This window comes from Diplotaxodon limnothrissa, linkage group LG11, assembly GCF_057381915.1.
Source record: "Diplotaxodon limnothrissa isolate DT_005_m linkage group LG11, D_limnothrissa_male_GT1.1, whole genome shotgun sequence".
Taxonomy (NCBI): domain Eukaryota; kingdom Metazoa; phylum Chordata; class Actinopteri; order Cichliformes; family Cichlidae; genus Diplotaxodon; species Diplotaxodon limnothrissa.
This window is the reverse complement of record NC_140606.1, coordinates 10004744-10028406: the sequence shown is the minus strand read 5'-3', so window position 1 is coordinate 10028406 and position 23663 is coordinate 10004744. Positions and strand designations below refer to the sequence as shown.

The 23663-nt window shown below is 38.9% G+C and overlaps 2 protein-coding genes across 2 annotated transcripts; both read right to left on the bottom strand.

The window, feature by feature from the left end:
* Nucleotides 1-1045: 1045 nt before the first annotated feature.
* LOC146622349 (chemerin-like receptor 1) lies at nucleotides 1046-2101 on the bottom strand. Its single transcript, XM_085365069.1, has one exon. The coding sequence runs from the start codon at nucleotides 2099-2101 to the stop codon at nucleotides 1046-1048; it is 1056 nt and encodes a 351-aa protein (XP_085221195.1).
* Nucleotides 2102-14579: 12478 nt separating this feature from the next.
* On the bottom strand, nucleotides 14580-17660 carry LOC146622348 (uncharacterized). Its single transcript, XM_085365068.1, has 4 exons — nucleotides 17142-17660; nucleotides 15522-15680; nucleotides 14981-15076; nucleotides 14580-14902 (listed from the first exon to the last, which is right to left on the bottom strand). Exons 1-4 carry the CDS (start codon nucleotides 17658-17660, stop codon nucleotides 14582-14584), a joined length of 1095 nt encoding a protein of 364 aa, XP_085221194.1. The 3' UTR covers nucleotides 14580-14581.
* Nucleotides 17661-23663: the final 6003 nt, after the last annotated feature.

The window sequence follows — 23663 nt, the reverse complement described above, 5'->3', positions numbered from 1 at the left end:
GACTTATAATTGGCACCGATGTGTTTTCTAAATTCTATCACACACATATACGCGAAAAGTAAATGTGAGATCCCTCGGTGCGCCTTCTTGCTACTGCTGTGCTTAAGTCTCACACACAACCTGTCAAAAGGGGAGGGGGCGGGCTGCTTCCAAATAGAGCACATTTCATTCATAATATTCAAATGGAAGATGGACAAGAAAAGGTCAAAGCCAGCAGGTCCTCAGTTTAGAAAAAAAGAAAAGAAGAGGAGGAAAAACGAGCAAAAGATAGAGTTAAGCAGATGTGTCATTGGATAATGGCACTTATTATGCATCCTGAAACAAGAGAATATTCATTAGTAGGGATAGTGATAAATTTCTGTTTACCTTTAGCCACTTGGCTATGATAGTAAAACAGTAAACTGACAGTAGCCACTGAGATGTGGCTTATTGAATCTTTTGGACTGTGTTCAGCATAATATTAATTAGCCATTAATTGGAAGAGGTGTGTTGTTGATGTGTCTCCTATTCTCAATATATCACAAATTATAATTGTAATGTCTTTTAGCTGTTTGCATATGATTAAATATTGTTATTATTATCCAATGCTTTGTGTGTTCATTTAATACTACTGATACACATATCAAAGTATATTTATAACACAACACAAGAACAGTGATTATATGAGCAAGAATGATCACTACTGTCATTATTTATTGACATTCCTAAAAAAGTTGAAAGACAGAAAGAAACTATTAGAGAGACTGTTTAGCATAGTAACATCATGATAATTATATAACATTCACATATAATAATAATGAATAGAGTGAACTGTAGGAATGCCAAATATTTAATATAAAATGTAAATGTTTACATAATATTGGTAAGAACTCAGTGGTGAGCTCATAATAAGATATTAACAAAACAAAATGATTATTAATAACTAGAAATGAATGGTAGACTTTGTGAGTTAGTTAAAGTAAAATAATCCATCCATCTTCATCCACTTTTCCAGGGCTGGATAAGTAGTACAGAATACAGTAACCAAAATACATCATATACAGCCTTATACCTCAGTAATCAAATCTGACTTCTCTCTGCTCTGCCTGGTGTTCACTGACTTCATGTCACTGGGAGAGCGTGTCTCCTCTTCTTGGAAGGCACTCTCCAGCACATTCAGGATGGATTTTCGTATTTCAGCCTTAAAATCTTGTCTCAAGAAGACATACAGCAGTGGATTCAAGCAGCAGTGAAGAATGACCAAATTCTCGGAGACATACAACACAATTCGGAAGGCATAGTGAAATGTTTCATTTGGTGGAATAAATACCACCAGCTGAATTAGATCAATGATGTAATAGGGCCCCCAGCACAGAAAAAAAGTGACGATAATGGAAGCAATAACTTTAAAGGGGCGACTTGATTGGCTGGCCAGGTTGCGGTTTGTCCTGAGACGATGGATGATGACAGCATAACAAGCGACAATGACAGTGAAGGGGACTGCAAATCCTAAAAGGAAGTGGGTGATTGAAATGGTATGAAAGACAGATGGTGTTGCATATTTAAAATCCTCAACACTGCTGAAGCAGTAAGTTGTGTTTTTAGACACTTCCTCTGTGTGCATGAAAAAAAAATATTGAATGTTGACAATCAAAGCCAACACCCAAACACACAGACTCACATAGAATGCGTTGCGTACATTTCGGTGGTTCTGAGTCCAGACAGGACACACCACAGACATGCACCTGTCCACACTGATCACCACCAGAATGTAGACACTGGCAAACATGTTCAGAGAGATTGTAGTGGCGTCCAGCTTGCACATGAAATTACCGAAAGGCCAGTGAAACCGCAAAGCCAGGAATGTTACACTAAAGGGCAGAAATGCTGCAAAGATGAAGTCAGCCACAGCAAGGTTGAGGTACCAAACTGTGTTAACAGTTTTCTTCATCCTGAACCCGGTCACCCAGATAACCAGTCCATTCCCGAGCAGACCGAGGAGAGAGACCAGGGAGAAAACAGCGATAGATATGATGTTGAAAGACTGACGCAAGTTATCCAAAGACTCATCTACATCAGGTGCGGCACTTGTATTGCTTGGACTGAAATTTTCTGGGGTCATTGCAATCATTGCTTTGAGACCTGCAGCAACAGAACAAAAACAAAACAAGTGAACAAGTGTGTTTTAAATTTCTGCTTGAGTCTAGTACAGCTGAAGTTATGACACAAATGAAGACTGTCCATATCAGACCTTAGAGTTAAATCAACATGAACAGTAATGAATTCACTTACAGATTTAAACGTTAAGGCAGATTAAGGTCTAGATTTCAGGTGAGCCAAGAAGTAATTGAAGAAATTTAAGAGCAGTCATGAAAAAAAGAGGTATACCAACTAATTTATTATTAGCAATTTGTTATAAGATTGCATATCTCAAACTAAATTATAATTATGATACAGGGCTTACAAAAAAAAGTAATGGGGATGACTGGGACATGCTTGTTTTTAACTCAAGTTATCAATAAAAGGTGCAGGAAAATAATCAGTGGTGTAAATAAACAAAAATCCATAGATGATGGATTTTCATGAAGCAGCATGACACAAATGAATCACCATCTGTTCTTGTAATGAACTGTAATGACCTTTGTGTTTGGTTTGAATACACCTTAAACGGTACACCTGCATTTTTTTAACTATTAGGCAGAAAAACATACACTGTCACTCTCTGAGAGTTTGTAGACAAGTTATAACTATGAAAGAAATGCAGTACTTTATTAGTACCCAATTCTATGTCACTGTAAGATAGTCTGACTCGAGTGATAAGGAAAGTGGAATGAGCAATATATTTACAGTGACCTCCATCACATGTGAAACTTGCTAAAACCCTTCATAATTAACTCAATTAACAAAAATCAAACGCACATGGATTCAGTGACACAGCTTACCTTTCCTTCCTCCTCTGAATCAGAGACTGACTATATATAGGGCTATCAATTTCCCTTCAAGTAGCCACTACCACTAGCTTGAGCTGAGGAATCTAAAACTAAAACTAAATGGCTCTATCTAAGAAAAAATATTCAACAAATCCCTTTGTATCATGAAACAAACAAAAGGAAGCATTCCTATGGTAAAAGAAACCCCTCCTCTTGGTTTAACCTGCTCATGTCAAATATGACATCATCAGTACTTTAAAAAGCAGGAAATGCTGCTCAGACCTTTCTGGTAGCTCATTATCCATACTGTCCAGTTGTTGTTGTTGTTTTTGGTTTTTTTTAAACTGTATTCAAACAAGTCAATACTATAAATGGCTTCAAGTGCTCATTCAGGCCTTTTAGAAGCCAGACACCCAGACACTGAGCCATGGCTCTATGCTACATGCACACAGTCCTGCATATTCACTTTTTCCAGATGTGGTTGGATTTAAAAAAATTCCCTGCTCTCTGTGTACCTGGCCTGTACCACTACACTTGTCTTTGGAATGTCTGCCTTCCTGCCTTTTTTCACAAAATGGTATGAGTCTGTTCTGTCTTTGTATGTGAATGGTTGCATGATTTGCTTATCAAAATAAATACCCGTCCCTGCCTGCATGGTTTCAGCAGTCCCACATACAAACTGGCCATTAATAATTGACATGAAATAATCTCATGGGCTGGATGCTGTCTTGTTTCTTTATGTTGTTGGGGGTTCTCAAGAATGACACCATTACTTGAAGAGAAGGTATTTGTAAATGTAAAACAACGCTTTGCCATCACATTCTGCCCAGAGGTAACTCCCTCTAGCTCTCTAGCTCCCCCTACAGTCTAGGAGTATTAACAACATAAAACATGATACTTTGCTGTTATCATTACAGATGTAATTGTATATAGCCGGCTTGCAGTTCGTTTGACACACCTGTGTTTCAACGAAGCCTGACAGACTACTTAAAAAAATTAAAACAAAACAAAAAACTACATCCTAATCTCAAAATATAAAGACACCTTAAATGGTAGAGGAGGTACATTGTAGTCTTTGAAGAAGCGCAATACCTTGGTCATTTTGGACCTTTGCATTGTATGCGCTTAATTCACATAAAAACAGACAGACATTTTTGATGTTACAGCCCAAACAATTTTTTTTAACAAAAGCTGAACTATTTTAATACAAACATTCGCTTATATTTATTTCACTCACCACGATTTTGCATAAATTCTCCTCATTAGGTAGACATAGTATGTAACTAAAACCACTTTCTAAATTTGGTTTAAATGCACCATAACAGATAATATCTGGAGTTTTACAGCAAGTACATACCGCACTGCCACTGTCTGAGGCTTTTTAGACAAGTTGTATTTATGACAGAAAAAAACAGTGAAGTCCTCACATCAGTGCTCTCAAGCAGTTTAGCTAATTTACCTAATATTAGTTAATTAGCTTATTTTACAAGATTAGTGTTTTCCTGAATAGAAAATAACCATGGATTTTACGGTTGTACAAAATAACAAGATTGCATACCTTTGGTGAAGTGCTCCTGTTTGGCTGTTGATGAATACAGAAAAATGACTGATCAAACTGACTGGTTAATATAACTCAGACTAATCAGGGGAGGATCTACTGTGGTGGCATGTGTCGTCATAAAATAATCTTTCTAATATATTGCATAATACCCCCCCCCCCACTTAATTTAAAAATGGTTCAGCCCGTTGCTTCCAACTGCTTTATTTGTTTTTAGTAGCAACTAATACCTATAACTGTGCCAGAGGACAATTTGAATCGATACCATGGGCAATTCAGATTGTCTTGACTTCTTCGTTATATAGCTTGTATTTAGATAGCTTATACCTCATAATTGGCGTTTTGTTGTTTTGTTTTTCCATTTGAAATGTTAATATTCTTGTTTTGATTGTAACCTTTGATTCCTGTGTGTCTATTTTATCGTTATTCTAGTGTTGTATCTTAATTTTTATGATATTTCTTGCTTTGGTTTACGTCAGGTGTTATTATTCCCAGCAATAGTCACCTAAGTGTTCCTGTTTGTGCCTCTTTTTGTTTAATTTCTGTATCAACATCTTGACATCTTAGTGTCGTTTACAATATCTCTGACGTCCTGGGTTTCTCTCTTTTTTTTTCTGTTTTAATTTTTAATTTTTTTAATGTCAGTGTCAATGTTTTCACCTTTTGTTTGTTGTGCTTGTTCTCCACAGAAAACTCTTAGTGTATTTATAGTCGAGTCTATACTGTGTCGAGATGTCTGTTTTGTGCCAGTGCTAGTTTCAGTCATAATGCAAATGTACTGTTTACTTTGCAAACTGAAAACCATTTCCTGTTTCAGACCACAGTTGTGATGTCCTGCTTAGTAACATAAATCGAACACATGGGCAAAATTCTTGTAAAAGTTTTTATAGCTACTTATTATTAGAACTATTTATAACTAGATTTTAGGGCTGTGTCCTGAGTCAGTTTCTCTTTTGCCTCTACACCAATGAATCAGAAATAGCCTAGGTTTAACTTCACTAAAATAACATCAAACTGATTAACATTAATTTTTTCAGTAACTTTTTTGTTGTCCAAATAAACACTTGTGACTTCCCCAAAACTTTTTTTTTGACATTTTACATGCTTGATTGATTCATTAGCGCTCTTTCAAAAATCAGAGACAAACTAAACAGCTTGCAGCTTTATACTGGCACTTTCACATCATATTTAATGTTCAGTCTATATCTTTACTGATATAGACTTCAATGACATAAACAGCACAAAATTGTATGTCACAGAGATAGGATATGGAAAAGGGAGGCAAACCCTCAACTCTCTGCCCTCTTATACTTCCTCTATACTTCCTTGCAGCTCTGTTATTAGACAGACCAACAGCCTTCATTTTTGCAGCACCCATCTTATCTAAATCATATCTAAAGCTGCGGGGCATTTGAGCTGGTCTGGTATCATGTGGTTTGCTGCACTGCAACTCTGCATAGTACTTTGAATGATGGCATTAGTGTTTTGATATTTACTGATGTAGATATATAATGTTTTTTTCTGCAGGCGGTATTCTCAACTTTTTTTTTGAAAAAACACGAATGGTATTTTTCTGTGACTATGTGTACTGTCTCTCAATGTCTTCTTCATTTGTTGAGTCTTACACTGTCAAAATTCAGTTTTCAGACAGAAAATACATACTGGTTAATTCAATTTGTTTTACAAACCCTAATTCAAAAAGTATTCCAAAATAAATTTTTAAGAAGAAAGTACTTGATTTTGAAAATAATCCCGTTATGTTGATTTCTGATGCTAGAGCTCAGTTTCCTGTGGTGGTGATCACACTGGTTAAATGCCAGTATGACCCTCAAAGCAAATGACAAAGCCAGGTGATGATCTTCCATTGCTTTAATTGTCAGATTTAGTGGAACACTTGCATACGTGGGCATATGTGTGTGTATGTTGTGGAATTATATAGCATTATATAGCTTTTTAGCATTATACTTTTCAGCATTATACGTTTAAGCAGGCCTCTGTGTGACCTTAGGAGCAAGAATAGTTGAAGCAACATTACAGGAACAAGATGCACAGACGGGATACTTATAGTACAAAAGTTGTAGACAAGAGGGGGGCAAAAGGGCAGTGTGAAGAACAGTTTAACACCTTGGATAAGTATAGACTAGAAAAGCAGAACTAAGGAGGAGAGCATAAACCCCTGGCGCAACACACACTTGACACCTACGAATCGCACACTGACATGACCCACACACACTCCCACAGTACAGACAGGAACACACACACATTGCAGGCAGAGACATGTACATCACACACACACATGCACAATTAAGATATGCAATTAAGAAAGGGGTTAAAGATAGGGCAAGACCTTAAAAGAAAAGGTAGAAGATGAGAGATGAGGAAGAAGTTGTTTTGATCGAAACTGTGCATGACGTATAGGTGAACGTGATAACAGAATAACAGGAAAGGTGGGAGGTAAATAAGGTTCGAAGAACTGCCCTTCGAATCTGCAAGATGCTTCATGCTGAGCTGATTCCCTCCTGCGCAGGGGTTGAAATAAAGAAGTTGATGAATTGAAGGAGTCTGTCTCGAGTCGTTTGTTGAGTCAGTCGTTGTGGTCTTTCACCAGGTCAGATTCAAAGGATCGGGAGAGGCGTCAGCACGCCGACAATGTGTGTGAGTGTATGTGTGTGTGGTTCTACAAAACAGAATGAAGAAAACAACACAGATTACAATCTAATGTAAACACCAATAATCACGTTAGTAGGCTACATAACATATTACAGCCACATACTTCTATTATGGACCTTATTACTACGCTGATGGCCTTTGCTTGTAGTAGGATGGAAATGGAAAGATGTAATCATCTTTCCATTACTTATGATGTTAAATAAAGTAAAATGAGGCAAATAAACATGATAAAAATCACCAACTCAAACTAAAACTTAGCTTAGTCTAGCCCAGGGGTGGGCAATCTCAGTCCATGAGGGCTGGTGTCCCTGTAGGTTTTAGATGTGTCCTCAAACCAACACAGCTGATTTAAATGGCTAAATTAGCTCCTCAACATGTCCTGAAGTTCTCCAGAGGCCTGGTAATGAACTAATCATGTGATTCAGGTGTGATGATCATTTAGCCATTTATTTTTAGCTCAAAATGACAACATTAACACAGTAAAACAGGTCTCTTTCTTAAACAGAAGCCTGTCATGCTTAACTTCGAGAATATAAGTAAATCTTTCTTTAAAAGAACTCTGTCCTGCTTAACTTAAAATTATATAAATTAATAGAAAGCAATAGAACAAAAATATTCTTGTAACAGTGCACATATAGTGCATTTAGTACAATTGGCTTCAGTTGAGATATTATTTCAGCTTTTCTAATGCTAATCAGCTGCTCCTGTTTGTAAACCCGCTTGTTCCCATGATTACGCATCATAACTCATCATCATTATTCATCTATGTATTACTTTTATGTATTAGTCGTCTATTTGTTGTAATCATCTATCCTTGCAGTTGTTTATTACACAAAATAAATTATATTATCACACTTCTGGCCACATAGCGCTGATATTCACCGCACATGCCCATATTAACCTTAACCAGAGGGTTTAAAAAAAATAAACCAGTGTTTACATACCATATCTGCTTCTGCCGTGGCCTGGTGGACAAAAAATTGGTTAAGGGTTCCCCGAGCTTTCACGCCCCTCATGTTCTTCATGTGCCCACCACTAGAAGCATGCCTATGGAAAAAGTGCGCCGGCACACAGTGCAGTGCGCTTTATAGGTGTTATCGTGCACTTTTCCAGCCAGGTGTTTTCCTTTTCCCATTCCTCCCTGTACTTTTGCAGCCTATTTTTCTTTCTCTGAGGGGAACAAACATTGCTGCTCTAACGCTGGGCTTACACTGTGCGATTTTTGGCCCATTTTGAGACGATTTTTGAGTCGTGCGACCGATTTGGTGATCGGCCCGATTTTGGCCTTCATCGTGCATCGTGTAGTATACGTGGGGTAACGAGAAGCGATTAACACCTCACGACCAGCTCCCGATCATCAATCGCTCGTGAGGGTGTCACCACAGGTGCTCACACTGCTCACGCACAAACACATAAACGTCGGTGAAAAAGATGGAGCAGCACAGCTGTGCAGCCTGTGATCTGGACACAAGCGATGGAGGCACAACTTGTAGAACTTTGGAAAGCTCATCCGAGCCTTTTCGATGTGGCATCACAAAATTATCACGACCACAACAACTGTGAAAATAGTTGGATTTACACTGCTGCTCAATCACAGCTGCCTGATTAATGTTTTTCATTAGCAATTTAGCAAAGTTGATGGTGGTGGTGTGTCTGTGTGAGTGAAAGACAGAGAGGGAGAGCGAGCGACAGATTTTCTGTTATAACTGTTGTGTTCCCACCTTATTACTAAATTAGGCAGAGCACTCCGAATTGAATCAGGACATAATGTCTTTATGTTGCTTTATTGAACACTGTCCATCTTACAACTAGCCACTTAACGGGGCTTCCTCCGGACAATAACATCCGGTTCAAAGGTCATCACCTTAAGACATAGCCATATCAATACATGACATCCCCCTTTTCCTTAGACTCAAACTTTAGTTGTAATAAGTTTGATGTCTTTTTTTTTCCAACACTGAACATTCTTCTTGTCTTACTTTCTAACAAGTATATAATCTAACTGTCTCACCACACATGTACCTTTCTTTTTTCAATATATACATGTCGAAATACACATATGAACTTGAAACTTGCCAACTTTAAGTTACCTCTTCACCTTAACATATTATAGTTCATTTCACCACAAAATCACGAAACCTCTCGGGTATCTTTTTAGCCCTCTGTGATCTACTTGGTCTCTCTGGCCCCTGGGAGCCCTCTTGTGGTGTTGGAGTGAAGGTGTCAGTCTTTGTGGGTGTTTCACCTTCCTCCCTTTCAGGTATTGTGTCATAGTGTCCTTCTCTGGTCTCATTTGTCTCGTATTTCTTCACATGTGTGGTATTCCGGTGATAGCGAGCTCCTGTTGGTGATTCAATAATGACTTGGTTTCCAGTTCTGCTTACAACTTTGTGTGGTGTTGCGTTGAATGGTGTTGTAAACTTGTCCACTTTGTCTTGTTGAACCAGCACTGTGTCTCCCGTGTCAACTTTTGAATACTCAGCTCCCCTTCGTTCATCAGCATAAATCTTTGATTTTCCTTTCTGTTCAGCGTCTCTGTCACGCACGTCCAACTCCGTTGTTTTTGCCTCACTGATGTTCGGTAACTTTCCTCTCATTTTGCGGTTGAACAGGAGTTCTGCTGGACTTTTGCCCGTGGTTGGATGTTCAATGTTGCGATACACTGTTACATATTTTCTTAGCTCTCGCTTCCAGTCAAGTCCTTCGGCTTGTGCGATCCTGATTCTTTTCATCAATGATGCTGTCACGATGAGTTGTGTGGCTGTCAGTGGCTGGACCCACGTGCAGGACTCGGAGACAAAACATTAACTTAAACGACGGCTTTATTTGCTGGAGAGTCACCTTTGGACGATGCATAAACAACAACTTAAACTAACTAGACAGGAGCTGCTGAAGGAAGACGACCATGGATACACACACAACAAACGTGGAGGACGCAACAACTGGCAGGGAAAAACACAGGGCTTAAATACATACTGAGGTGATTAGGGAATGTGAAACAGGAGGAGAGCACAGCTGGGACTCATCAGACATGACAAGACAAGGGGAGGCAAAACTCAACACATTGACATAGTACACAGACTTTCAAAGTAAAACAGGAAACTGAACAGACGTGGACTAAACTAGGGGATACAGTGACAGAAATCAAACCCAAGAGAATCAAAACACATCATGAAAACAAAGATAACTAATACAAACAGAAAAACACTGAGTCCACAGACTCAGGACCGTGACAGATGCATTCTGACGTTCCACTTGTCCATTTGCTTGAGCCCATTTTGGTGTAGTTCTTATATGTTTGATTCCATTAGTTTCACAATATTCTCTGAACAGCTCAGATTTGAACTGTGGGCCGTTATCAGATTTGATGGTAACTGTCCATGGCCCATGTCTGCTAAATATACAGTCAATAGAGTCAATGACTTTTTCAGCAGTTGTAGATGACATTACATCATACTCATAGTACCGACTGTAGTAATCTATCAGTACAAGTATTGAGTGGTTCGAAGGTAGCAGTCCCAGTAAGTCTACCGCCACATCTCGCCATGGTCCATGGTCGCCATGGTAAAAGTGTGTTTCTCAGTGGTTCAGGTGGATCTGGTCTGGCTACTATTTGACATCCGTGACAAGCTTTACAAAACTTTTCTGCAGCTTTGTCCATCCCTGGCCACCAAACTTTTGTTCTGAGATGCTGTTTGGTTCCAACAATTCCTAAATGTCCTTCATGAGCTTTGACAGTGCTTGAGCTCTCAGGTTTTCTGGCAATACAATGCGAGTTCCCCGCAAAACTATGTAGCTGATGACACACAGTTCATTTGCAATGGGTGCATATGTTTTGCATTTTTCAAAGTGTCCATTTTCAATAGCTCTTCGCACTTCTGTTAATTCTGAGTCTGTAGCAGAGGCTTCTTCAACCTCTCTTGTTGTGAGTGCTTTTGGAGTAGCATTAACTGCAACAAATCTCACATATTCTTCAGATTCATGCTTGTGTATCTCTTTTGTGTCAGACAGCAGTCTTGACAGTGAATCCGCAATGTTCTGTTTTCCCGCAATGTGCACTACTTTAAAGTCATATGGTTGCAGTCTGAGAACCCACCTTTCTATGCGTGCACAAGGTTTAGATTTCTGGCTGTATATGACCTCCAATGGCTTGTGGTCTGTGATGAGGTCAAACTTCCTGCCATACACATATGGATGTAGTTTCTCACATGCCCATACTAGTGCTAGGGCTTCTCTTTCTGTTTGAGAATATCTTCGCTCACAGTCTGTTAAACTCCGACTTACGTAGCACACTGGTACCTCTTCTCCGTTCTGTGTTTGAATTAGCACTGCGCCCAAGCCTACAGGGCTTGCATCTGCTATGACTCTGGTTGGGGCTTCTTTGTCAAAATAGGCTAGGGTACCTGCTCTGGCTAACTCAGTCTTTAGTCTTTCAAATGCTTGCTTTTGTTCTGGCCCGAATGTAAACATAGTTTCTTTTCGAGTTAAACATCTTAGTGGTTCAGAGAGTGTAGCAAACTGTGGTATGAACCTGCTACTGAAGCCTACCAGTCCAAGAAAGCTTCTCACCTCAGTAGCATTCTTCGGTTCTCGGGCTTCCACCACAGCTCTCACTCTTTCTTCAGTCGGGCCAATGCCTTTCTGTGTCAGCAGTATTCCCATGAACACGAGTCTGTCCATGTTGAACTGACACTTCTCACAAAAACAAATCCAGGTCCGTGTTGTCCTCGTCGCCATTGTTGTGTGCCCACCTTATTACTAAATTAGGCAGAGCACTCCGAATTGAATCAGGACATAAAGCACGGTCTTTATGTTGCTTTATTGAACACTGTCCATCTTACAACTAGCCACTTAATGGGGCTTCCTCCGGACAACAACATCCGGTTCAAAGGTCATCACCTTAAGACATAGCCATATCAATACATGACAATAACCTTCATTTTATGGAGGCACAGTGTGAGCACTCAGGTCACATCAGAGCATCGGGCGGTATAGTGTGAGAGTACATCGTGACCTACGAACTTCTAACCCCTGCGAGTCAATCGTGCAGTTTGAGCAGGAGCTGAATAACGTGACTGAAAAAAATCGCACAGTGTCTGCCCAGCTTTAGGTGTACTGTCATCCGAGACTTGCACCGCAGTGTCTGCGTTTGTTTCCCTGTTGGCCATGCTTCTTGTTGTGGTCATCTGTTGTCTTCCGGTATTTTCTCCGTAAGCGACCTTTCCTCGACCAATGAGATGAGCGGTAATCTGAATTGTCATACTCGAATTGTCAAAGTGTGCTGTCAGCTCATTGGTCACAAAGCAGGAGAGGGGCTGGGAATTATGTTTTCAAACAAAGCGTTAATTCCATTAAAAGTTATAGACTACTTTTGATTCTCACTGTATTATGGGACAAAGTGCGTCCCTTATTAGCTCAATACGGGACGTGTACTTTTGTTTCGAAATACGGGACGATTCCGTTTTTTAAGGGACGGTTGGCAACCCTACGTAGACTGAGAATGCCCACACTGGCTTAGCCAAAACTTAGCTTGGCCTCGCCAATCTTAGCTTAGCTTAGCGATAACTTAGCATATAAAATGTGTAAGCAGAAGATGTCCAGAGTAGGGATGGGTACCGGTATCCATAACAGTAGTAACCAGACTGAAAAACAGCGCACATTTCAGTGCTTTATTTCGGTGCTTTTTTTTCCTGAGATGTCATACACTTTGGATTCTAGCCAATCATTTTACCTTTCCAAGGATAGTAGGCGGGGCCAGGAACGTAGTTCTTTTAGAGCAGAGCTACAGATTAAAAATGCCCAAGGCAAAGCGGTCAAAAGTCTGGCTGTACTTCACAGCAAAAAATGCGAACTCAGCAGCCTGCAATAAGTGCTTTAGGGTGATACTGTGCAAAAGAGGTAACACCTCGAATCTGATGAAACACCTAGCGACGTATAGCATTTTGTTAAAAGCCGAGAAATGCACCGTATTTGATAGCTTGCTGCAAGACCGAGCACCGAGCACATCTACTGCGGGTGTGGTGCCTGTTATTGGACCCGGAGTTAACATAACATATGACAAACAAGAAAAGACTCAAACAAGAAGACATGGATGATAACATAAACTAGACCACACTCAACTACGACAAACTAATAAAAATACTAGAACTTCACATTACCACAATATATCATAAGGCACAACGGATTACAAGGTGCATTAAGCAAAACAAAACAGTCAGATAAGTCAAACTTTATTCAACGCATTCTTTTTGTGAACTGATGAAGACACTTGGATATAGTGATGGGAATTCCGTCTCTTTTTAGAGAACCACCTCTTTCGGCTCCGCTCACTGGAAAGAGCCGGCTCTTTCGGCTCCCAACCGGCTCTTCAGGTTCACTGTAAAAAAAAAAAAAAAAAAAAAAAAAAAAAAAAAACGTTGCTAAAACTTAAAAACTCAAGGCAACCGACTGCATTTACGTTTTTAGGTTCTGATGGATAACTTATAATTTCAAGTTTAGGAGATAAGTTGCTTTAGCTAATGTTTTTGTGTTGACAAAATTAATAATTGTCCTTTTTCTCAACTCATATTTTATTGTTTTTGCAACGTATTTCCTAAAGTTTACACAAGGTATTAGTTTTAGTTTCGGCAACGTATTTCCTAAAGTTTACACAACATATTTTTTTTGTTTTGCCAATCAATTTCCTAAAGTTTAGAAAAAGTATCTTTCATAGTTTTCATGAGGTGCTCCCTGTTGTACCAATGAATGTTTACACAGTTGATTTTCAAATAACTTTGTGTTCAAACACAACTGCACCACTGACAATGTTGACTTTTGAGATCAGCCATTTTTAACATACTGACAACATTCAGCCACAAATAAAGTCCTTCCAAAAACACAAAAATTTTTTTGTAACAAATGTTACTCATCCAATTTTAAAGGTGGTGTTGTCAGACAGAATATCAAACCTATCTTGATAGATAGTCACTAACAAACAGATTCAAAACATCAGATGGCAGGATGTGAACAACTTCTATCTGGTTTCCATACAGCAAACAACTTTCAAACAAATGTTTCCACCACTTGTCTTTTAATAGTAATGGTATCAACACTCCAATTTCCTGTGAAGTTCAGTATCGCGCCACATTGGTTATAAAACTAGTACAAATGTACATAAAACCAGATTATAAAATTTTTTAAAACAGCTCAAGTTAGAATAAAACCTTTCAACATCTTATAATAACATGTTAGACATGAAATCTGCAATCAGCCATGCAAGCTACATTAGGTAAAGTTAGAACAGAAGACATTGATTCAGAACTTTCTGCACCATACCGTTTTCTTAAAGACAGAAATTAACTTTTTTCAGAGCAACTTGCCATGAAACCCAAAAACTGTAAATCAAAACAAATTGCCATTCTGTTTTACACAAGTTGCATTTGAGTTGAACATGTTGTCAAATAGGTTAGACTTTGGTTAAGAGCTTGGTTTTGAAGCTTCTTATCCTCTGGGAACAGGTAGATGTCAACTCCATAAAAATGTGTTGCACAGCTTCAAATGTGTACTTGAGTTCTTTGGGAAACTCCATGTTGAGCCCATAAAGTAGGCCAAACAAGTAGGCAAAGGCAGTGGGAAGGTCTGGCAGATCATCAAGAATAATGTCCTCTTCCAAAACAATGGCAGTGTTGACCACTGTGGACTGCGAGTTGGGTCCCACGTAGTCCTCCAGAACAGTGAGGATGCCCACCGTAACACCTCGGGTTGCCCTCTCAACTGGATCTGTATCCTATGCAAAATAAAAAACAACAGTACATATAAGTCTCTGAAAACCAAAAATGAAGATTGAGTAGATTTGCATACTCACCAGACATGTTAAGAAGAGTTTGGTCTCGTCATCGCGAACAAATATCGGTAACCCTTCCAAACTGATGGTTCGTCGATGCTGGACTATGTTTGAGACCTAAAACAAGGAAATCAAATAAGACTCAGTCTCATTTATAAACCTACCATTTTGTTTTTAAAACACATTAAGTGTTGTTGCTCAAAATACAGCCTTAAGAAATAAGATGTTGAAATGAGTTATTACAGATAATTGGTCATGTTTTTGTCAGTTTTTGTTATTTATTTATTTTTAAGTAATTTTGATGTGCAACAAATGTAGCACACTTATTACAACATTTATAACAAAAAGTGCCATGAGTGGGATGAGAGTTGAACTGTCTGTCATGACCTGCAATCTGCCAAACACAGCGCTGCTTGTTAGCTTATAATCCCATTCAGGACACACTTTTTGAAAACTAACAATTTTTACATCAATTTAGTAAATATTTAATAAAGTATCTTTCGTTACAGTGGGAACTTCAGGTTCCTCATAAACCAGACACAAATACATTTTTATATATTACCTGTTCATCAAACTTCTGCAACAGGGAATCCATGTCATTGCGGAAAGCAGCTTTTCTAATTCGATACAGCTTAATCAGCCGAAGTGAGTAAGTGTCGAGGGCAGTCATGAAGGTCCCCATGAGATCCTTGGTGGTAATGCGTGAGAATTCCGCACAAATCTACAAAGCAACAAAAAAAAAAAAGAAAAAAAAGAAAACTTTTAAAGGTACATTATATAAAAATCACATTGTTTTCAAATTTGGTTAAAAGAGCTTAATTTCAAAACATTTAGTTAGTCTTGGTTGATCTATTGGTCAGGCCTTGATTGGATTTTTTTTCTTTTAGTGGTAGTGGTGGTACAAATTATAACTGACGTATTAAAAAAAAAAAAACAAGAAAAATCTGATCGGCAGATTTTACAGTAAGTCTATAGAATACCTAATCAAATGTTGATAAGACAAAATAATGGTTTCAATTGTTACAGGATGCATTGCAGAAAAGAAATAAATCAATAAATTGTATTTTAAATTCATTGAAAAAATTCCATTAATTTTATAGTTATGTAAGAATGAAGTAAGAATAACATCCTGTGGTCAAATTTGTATACTTTCATAACACGTAAGTGACTTTCTCAATCCTGTTCTGTGAGTTTCATGGCTGTTGCCTGCTAAGGGTCAGCACCAAAAGATTCTAGATGCCCAGTGAAGACAAGTCATTGCGGCGACCGTGGTTCAGGGGGTTGGGAAGCTCATCTGTAACCGGAAGGATGCTGGTTCTATCCCCAGCTCTCTCTGTCCTGGTCGTTGTGTCCTTGGGCAAGACCCTTTACCCTACCGCTTACTGGTGTTGGCCAGAGGGGCCAGTGGTGCGATATGGCAGCGTCACTTCTGTCAGTCTACCCCAGGGCAGCTGTGGCTACAACTGTGGTTTCCCTGCACCGATGTGTGAGAGTGAGTGAGTGAGTGAGTGAGTAGTGGAATTGTAAAGCGCTTTGGGTGCCCAGAGAAGAGCGAAATAAAAGCAATCCGTTATTATACACAGTAAGTTGACAAGTAAATAGATTTCACTTCAATAGAGTTGTTGGTAATACCAAAATTAGCTTCATATTTTTAGAGCCAAGTATTTTTTTATATTTTACCACTAGCATTGTTAGCTCAACGGTAGCCTTCAACCTTTTCTACAAGATATTGGAGTGATACAAACAGATGCTTCTCAAGGGCACAAGAAATGGAGCTCACGTTCATTTACTCACCCAGACAAGTTTCGAGGCATTTGGAGTTGTTCAGAAGGAATTTTAAAGGTCCTATATCATGTAAAATCAACTTTTTGGAGCTTTTAAACACATTTTAATGTTATTTCCTTAGATTAAAAACCCTCCAGAGTGGTTTTTGGCTTAATTCAGGCATTTCTTAGTTGTCTCAGTGAATCCTTTCCCCATAACCGTGGCTCAGCTCTCTCTTGCAAAACGACTGACTCGTAACATTGGGATTAAAATTTCTTTCTAACAACTCCAAATGCCTTGAAATTTTTCTGGGTGAATAAATGAACGTTTTCCATTCTAGAAATAAGACCACACTGGGGAAAAAGGGAAGAAAAAAAAAACGGAAGTTTTCCTTTAAATATTTAAGAGATTATCTTACCTGTTCTTTCAAGAAGAGAGCTGGCCATCTGAGCTGCATTTCCTTGACCAAGGGCTGCATCTCCACAACTTCTTTCCTCCTGAGAGAGAATGTGATGTCCATCTTTTGGGTGATGAGTGCCATGTTCTTATCCCTCTTCTTCATTTCATCTTCCAAAATGCATCTTTCATTTTCAAGAGACTCATCATTGTAGTTTTCTGGGCCATCAGGGATAAAGTTGACTTCACCTCGCTTTGGTTTCTTTAAGGAAAATCTATTTGAGCAACTGTCATCTTCTTCCCCTCTTCTTTTTCGATTGACTGCAACTTCACTACATCCAGCTTGACTTAGCTTGGAACGGTAGTTGCCAAGCTTGAACTTAATGCTTGTTGCCCAACCATCATATCCTGTGCCATTGCCAGGCTCTTTGAGGCAGGGATGTTTGGAAACTAGCTCCTGTGCAACAGATGTTATTTCATTCTTGTCAGGGTACGCTTTGATTGCAAACATTTCTTGTGCCAGCTTGTCTAGAATTTCCATCTTGATGTCTCTTGTTACACTTAAATTTGCCCCTGCTTTCTTATATACCTCATTGCCCTTGTGAAGTTTTAACGCTACATCATAGGAAAAGGTTGGGATAGGAAATGGATTTGGCCACTGTGAAGTGCTACGCATGTAGGTCTTTGTGGATGAGGATGGGCTGAAAGAAGATGCTGAACTCACACTGGCTGTATCAATAGATGAGATAGCGCTATGATCAGATGGAGTCTGTGGTGGCGAGGCTGATGCATTTTCCTCCCAAATGAGGTGCAACACTGCCCGTCCAGCAGGTAGCTCCTTAATATCCATCAGGTTGCAAAGTGCGTTCCCAAAATCTGGGTCTTCATATTGTATTGCAAAGTCACCTTCAAGTCCAAGCTTTGCTTGTAGTTCATCTTGAAGCTGCTTCACAGATTCTGGAACAGTGGACAGTTGGATTTTTCTGATAAGTTTTGGACTGACGTGGACTCGCAGTAACAGGGCCTGTGAAGACAAACCAAAAAAGGGCGCAATTCTAAATAATTGACAAATTCAAAGTAATCAACTGAAAACTATTTAAGAATAATACATACCATCACTTTCAATGCAGGAGGCACGTAACAGGTGTCACCATCAGTTGTCCATCTACGCAGTATTCAGCTAAAGGGTGGTAATCATTCAAATCTTCTGGGTCAAGTATTTCCAGATCTTTGTAGCTGCTGTCAAGCCGATATGATCTGTAGTGTTCCATAAACCAAGAGGAGAGCTTTGTAGCAACAAATGACACTTTCCCAGAGTCTACCAAAATGTTCAGTATCTTGTAGAATTCAGGTAGTCCACTCAGTTGTCCTGATGAAATGATCATGCCTTTAACATACTGGGTCCCATACAGATAAACACATTTAGCAAATGACACAGCTTTTACCTGTGGATATTTCAGTTTCAAGCACTTCTGAAGATTTTCATTCAAGAAACAGATGTCAACTGTGTCAATATTATCAACATGCACACTTGGTTTAAAAAGACTGTGACCATCTAAGAAGTATGCCATCATTTGTTGATGCTTTGAAGAAAGTGTTAGTAGTATATTCTTAAAGCATTGGACATCATGCACAGTTTTCTTGAAAAAGTTGTGCTTGGATTCAAATCGAATAGTCCACAAATCAACTAAGGGACCAAAACAATGCACAAGATGACTATAATGTTCAATATAGTGGTGTTTTGGCTTCAAATTAAAATCAGGAAAAGTCTCTATTAGTAATCGTCGATGATCCAATATTTTGGTGTCCAAGTATGACAATATTTCTTCTGATAGAGTTGTCGAGACAACAATTTCAACAAGCTCCTTAAGGTCCATCAATACTTCCCATGATGGCTCATGTTCTGGTATACAGGTCCCAATGATAAAAGGCAGCAAACGCAAAAGTGTCCAGTTTTCATGTCCATTGCCACTCACTCTTCCTGTTCCAAAACTGGCTTTTGTAATTTGTTGTGGCTTGTTGAGCTTATCAGAGAATTTATATGGAAATGATTTTATACGTTTGTTTAGTCCTTCAAATGCAATAAAACCCTTTCTGATTAAATCTTGAAGACACAAACACAATTCCACAGGGACAACACCTTCAAAGAAATCATGTAATATATCTGGAGGAAATCCAGTGACTGGATGAAAATAGGACAACGCACTTAAGGCACAGGAACCTTTGACACCACACACACTTTGTCTTTGACCATCCTCAAGCTCTTCTAGAAAAATGTTATGCTGTTCCACAGTTCTTAATGGAAATTCTGTAGGATCAAGAGCTGCAATCTGATGTTTATCAATACTACAAAATCGACAAAATTTGTCGACATTAAAGGACTCCAAAAAGCCTGCAAGGCTGTGAGCCCCAAGGTTATCTGCACAGACACAAAATACAGTTCCCTTTAAAAAACTATTTAAAGATTCAACATACACCCCTGTGCTTTCAAGACATTTTAAATCCTCAATGAGTGGATAAAGAAAAGCATCATACCCAAACTGTTTAACGTCTACACTTTTACCAAGAAGAGCAAGCTGTATTGAGTGTAATGTAGAACGAAACCTTGCAGATAAGTTGAGTACAACCCAATAGACAGCAGTTATTTTATGAATTTTTCGAGATGTTCCTAAAGGGTTGCATATTTCAAAGTCGTCAATATACAAAGCTAAACTAATGCAAGTATCTTGCAATCCTAAAAGCTTGTTGTTTTTGAAATACTGCCCATCTCTAAATGATCTGTAACCTTCACTAATTTCTTTATCAAATGCTAACTTTTCAAAGAAACTTTTCTCTTTCAATAAGTTCTCCAAGACCTGGTTTACTGAGACATAAACAAATGTATTTCTAGTTCTCGCTTTGTAGATGTACTCTGTAGGCTCAATTACATGAAAATTATTCTTGAAATAAATATTTCTCTTGTAATCAGTAGATAATGCACCTTTTGGTTCTGTTGAGATAATTAATGGGTTGGTTTTGAAAAGTGCATCATTTATATTTTTAATTACATCATCATCTGCCTCAATGTTCTGTTCAGCAAGCACCTGTTTGATTCTTTGAAATGAATGAACCTGAGAAAATTTTAAAATGTCACCAATTTCCTCAATAATTCTCTGCAAAGCACTTTTAGAAACATGTAACAATGTTTGCATGCATAGAAAAAGTCTAGCTATTTTATGTTCAAGACATTGGTAATCTACAAACTCATTGTCCTCTTTATCACTTGATGCTACACCTGAACCACTTGGTAATATCTCTGGCTCCTGAGAGGTATTTAAGGATTTATCAGGGGAGCTACTTTCACTAGGACATGCATTTGCATGAGAAATCAGTCTAATACAGTTTTTTATATCTTTTGAGTTTTTGTGCTTTCTGCTTGTGTGTGACGTAAAGGTTGATAAATTGTTGGTAGCATAGTCACATTTTTGGAAAGGACAGGATACAGTCTGATTTTTTTTTAAGTGCCTTAAAATATGTGAAATAAATGTATGCTGTGAGCAGTTTTCCTTAAATTCACAAAAATCACAAAAAAATGTTGAGATCTCCTGCCTTTTCTTAGCCCTGTTGTGTGATCTGCTGAGGTGAGACTTCAATGCCCCTCGTGTCCTGAACGAACAGACGCAGTCACTGTAAACACAGGGCAAATGAAATCCTCTTCTTTGTTGTAGCTGGTGATGTCTTAAGAGTACTTCTTGGCTTGAACAGACAAAAGAGCAGAACTGGCACTGCATACAAAAGCTATAATGAGAAGAGAGGAGAGGACAGTGTCAACAATTCAAAAGAAACCTGAATTAATCTCAAATTACCAAAGTTACATTACCTGATAATGTGTTTGGGGCGGGGAGCAGGCACTCCTGTTCCGATTCCTCTCCTTACCAACTCCTCATCAGTCCCTCATAAATCAGGACAAGCAGTGGTCTGGAGTTGGCTTTTAATTCTCTAAATAAATAAAAATAGCAATTCGTTTTAAAATAAAATGCCAGCTTCCTGACATTACTTAAGAATTTTTTTCTCCTGTCCTAATTTTTTTGGCTCACTAAAGTGAGCTGATTCTGCCTTGTAAAATGCCATGTGAAACACAGTAAAACAAATAATTTACAAAACATACATTACATCAAATGTTTAATTTATTTAATTTATTATTAACAAATTGTATTCTACATGGAATGCACCAACAGTATACTGGGATGTATTATGTAAGCAAAGGATAATTTTGTGTGATTGGTTTTACAACTTAGAATGACAAACATTGGATTGAGAGTATGAGTGGGATAAAACTCCTGAAGCATCTGTTTAAATTATCAGTGCATTTATTAATGGTGCTCCATAAATAAACCAAAACAATGTTGTTTTGTGCATAACAAAAAGCTCACAATTGTGCAGTCAAAATGTAAAATAAAAGATGCTGAGCATAATAACAAAGACAGATTTTGCAGCTGCTCTGTTTCCAAGTTCTACTGCGCAACTGACAGCCTGGAGTTTGAAATCCTCTTTGTAACCGTGTCTCTTACAGGTGCCATTTATGGTCCTTACACACATAATATGGTAATATTACGTTGAAGCAGAGTACGTATCACTCTGCGAGGCTCCTCGGTAGCCGTAATGCTCCAACAATCCATCAAGCAGTGCAGCTTCATAGCTTACCAAAGTCGTACCAAAACATTTGACATATTTTTTTAAGCTGTGTACCACATAAAATTGGTTCGAGGTCAGTAAGCACAACCAGAATTCATACATAAGGCAGACTGTCGATTTTTGAGATGAAAGGATTTTAGGCCGTGCGTCAACGCGTTAGCCCGGTTAGCTCACTAACGCCACCCAGCCCCACGCACGGGGTGATCCGCGGTAACTAGTTAACGGAGATTTGCCCCGTTAATGCAGTTATGGCATTAACTTTACGCTGACAGCACTAAAATAGTAATCTTCAAATGTTTTCTTTTTACCGACCAGCTCCTCTTTGATAGCTGCCGTGTCCATCTTGTCGTTGCCTGCAGGTGAAGCGATGGGGGAGGGGGAGTTGTGTTCAGTGAAGGAGAGAGGCGGAGTAACACAGCGTAGAGACAAAAGTGGACGAAAGAGAGGCAAACTTGCGGCTCCAAGAGTATAATTATAATGTAACAGACTATATCGATATAAACGATATTGTCACATCTCATATTTCATTTAGTGGAGCTCGCTGGCCATGAGGACTCCACCACCCCGTTCACACAGAAACTAAAGCACACATTTTATTGGCTAAATGTGATTCGAACAAATTAAGACATAGCAGCAGGCGCCCCCGAATTTTATTTTATTTTATTTAAATAGCGGCGGTCATGAGTGAGTCAGCCTATTTTGTTTCGTTAGGTGGTATGGCGGCCACAGACTGCACTTCATGAAATACGCATAGGGGGTGTCGCGGAGGCTTGTCAGATATGAGCGCGCCTCTTTAGTAGCGAAGTTTGTCGGATTTTCATTGTTTTGTGACATGGCACGTAGTTTGTGACATGGAATCTTAAATGATATAGTAAACACATACCCATAAGCCACAAGGCCTCTTAGCCAAGAAAGTAATGCTATGCTAAGTTTCGGAAAAATACAAAGAACTTCAGTTGTGATATTTCTAAAAGACAAATTGAGACTGTTCAAACATATACTGTCTGATATAATAAAAGAAACATTACTTGCCTTTAGAAACTTGAGATGAACGATCTATCCAGCTCCTGGTATAAAAAGCCTCACGTTCTCATTAAGGCAGACGGCCAGGTGGCTTTCAGTCCTTGCAAAAGCGCAAAGTAGACCCCGTAGCATCCAAAAATATGAGATGCGCATGCGTACTCAGGCACAGAAAGTAGTGATGTGCGATACCACTGATTTCCTTTCCGATCCGATACCAAGTAATATTCAGGGTGGTATCGACGATACTGATCCGATACCGATACTTTGTACAAAACGGATTTTATTTATTGTATCTCAAATTATAGCGTCATAATGATTACAGGACATCAGAATACCTTCTTCTTATCACTTAATAATGCAGAGTTCATCATATAGAAATAAAAAAACTAAAGTTGTGTGCTATTTGAACACCTTGCCTGCCTGGAGGACTAAAGGACTCCGTGAGAGACTCTCACCCTAGCAGCACCTGTCCCTCTCCTCCTCTTCAGTTCGCCTCAACATACGCTCGTCATATTTTGTGATGTGATTTACTCTGAGGTGTTTGACAAGGTTAGTGATGTTGCCACAACCATACATGCCAACCCTCCCGATTTTTCCGGGAGAATCCCACCTTTCTCCAGATTTTCCACCCGGACAACAAAGTTGAAAAACCATATCGCAGAATTCATAGCGCGGCCCAGCCAATTCCAGTTTCCAACAATGACGGCAGCGACTTAGTTTTAATATCACTCTTATTTCTCTTTCTGGGTCGCAAAAAAACTTTTAACATATTTTCAGGTGAGAATGTAGCTGTGTAAACTTCAAATATCTGAGCCGACCGACACATCGTCTTCAAACCCCCGCGGTC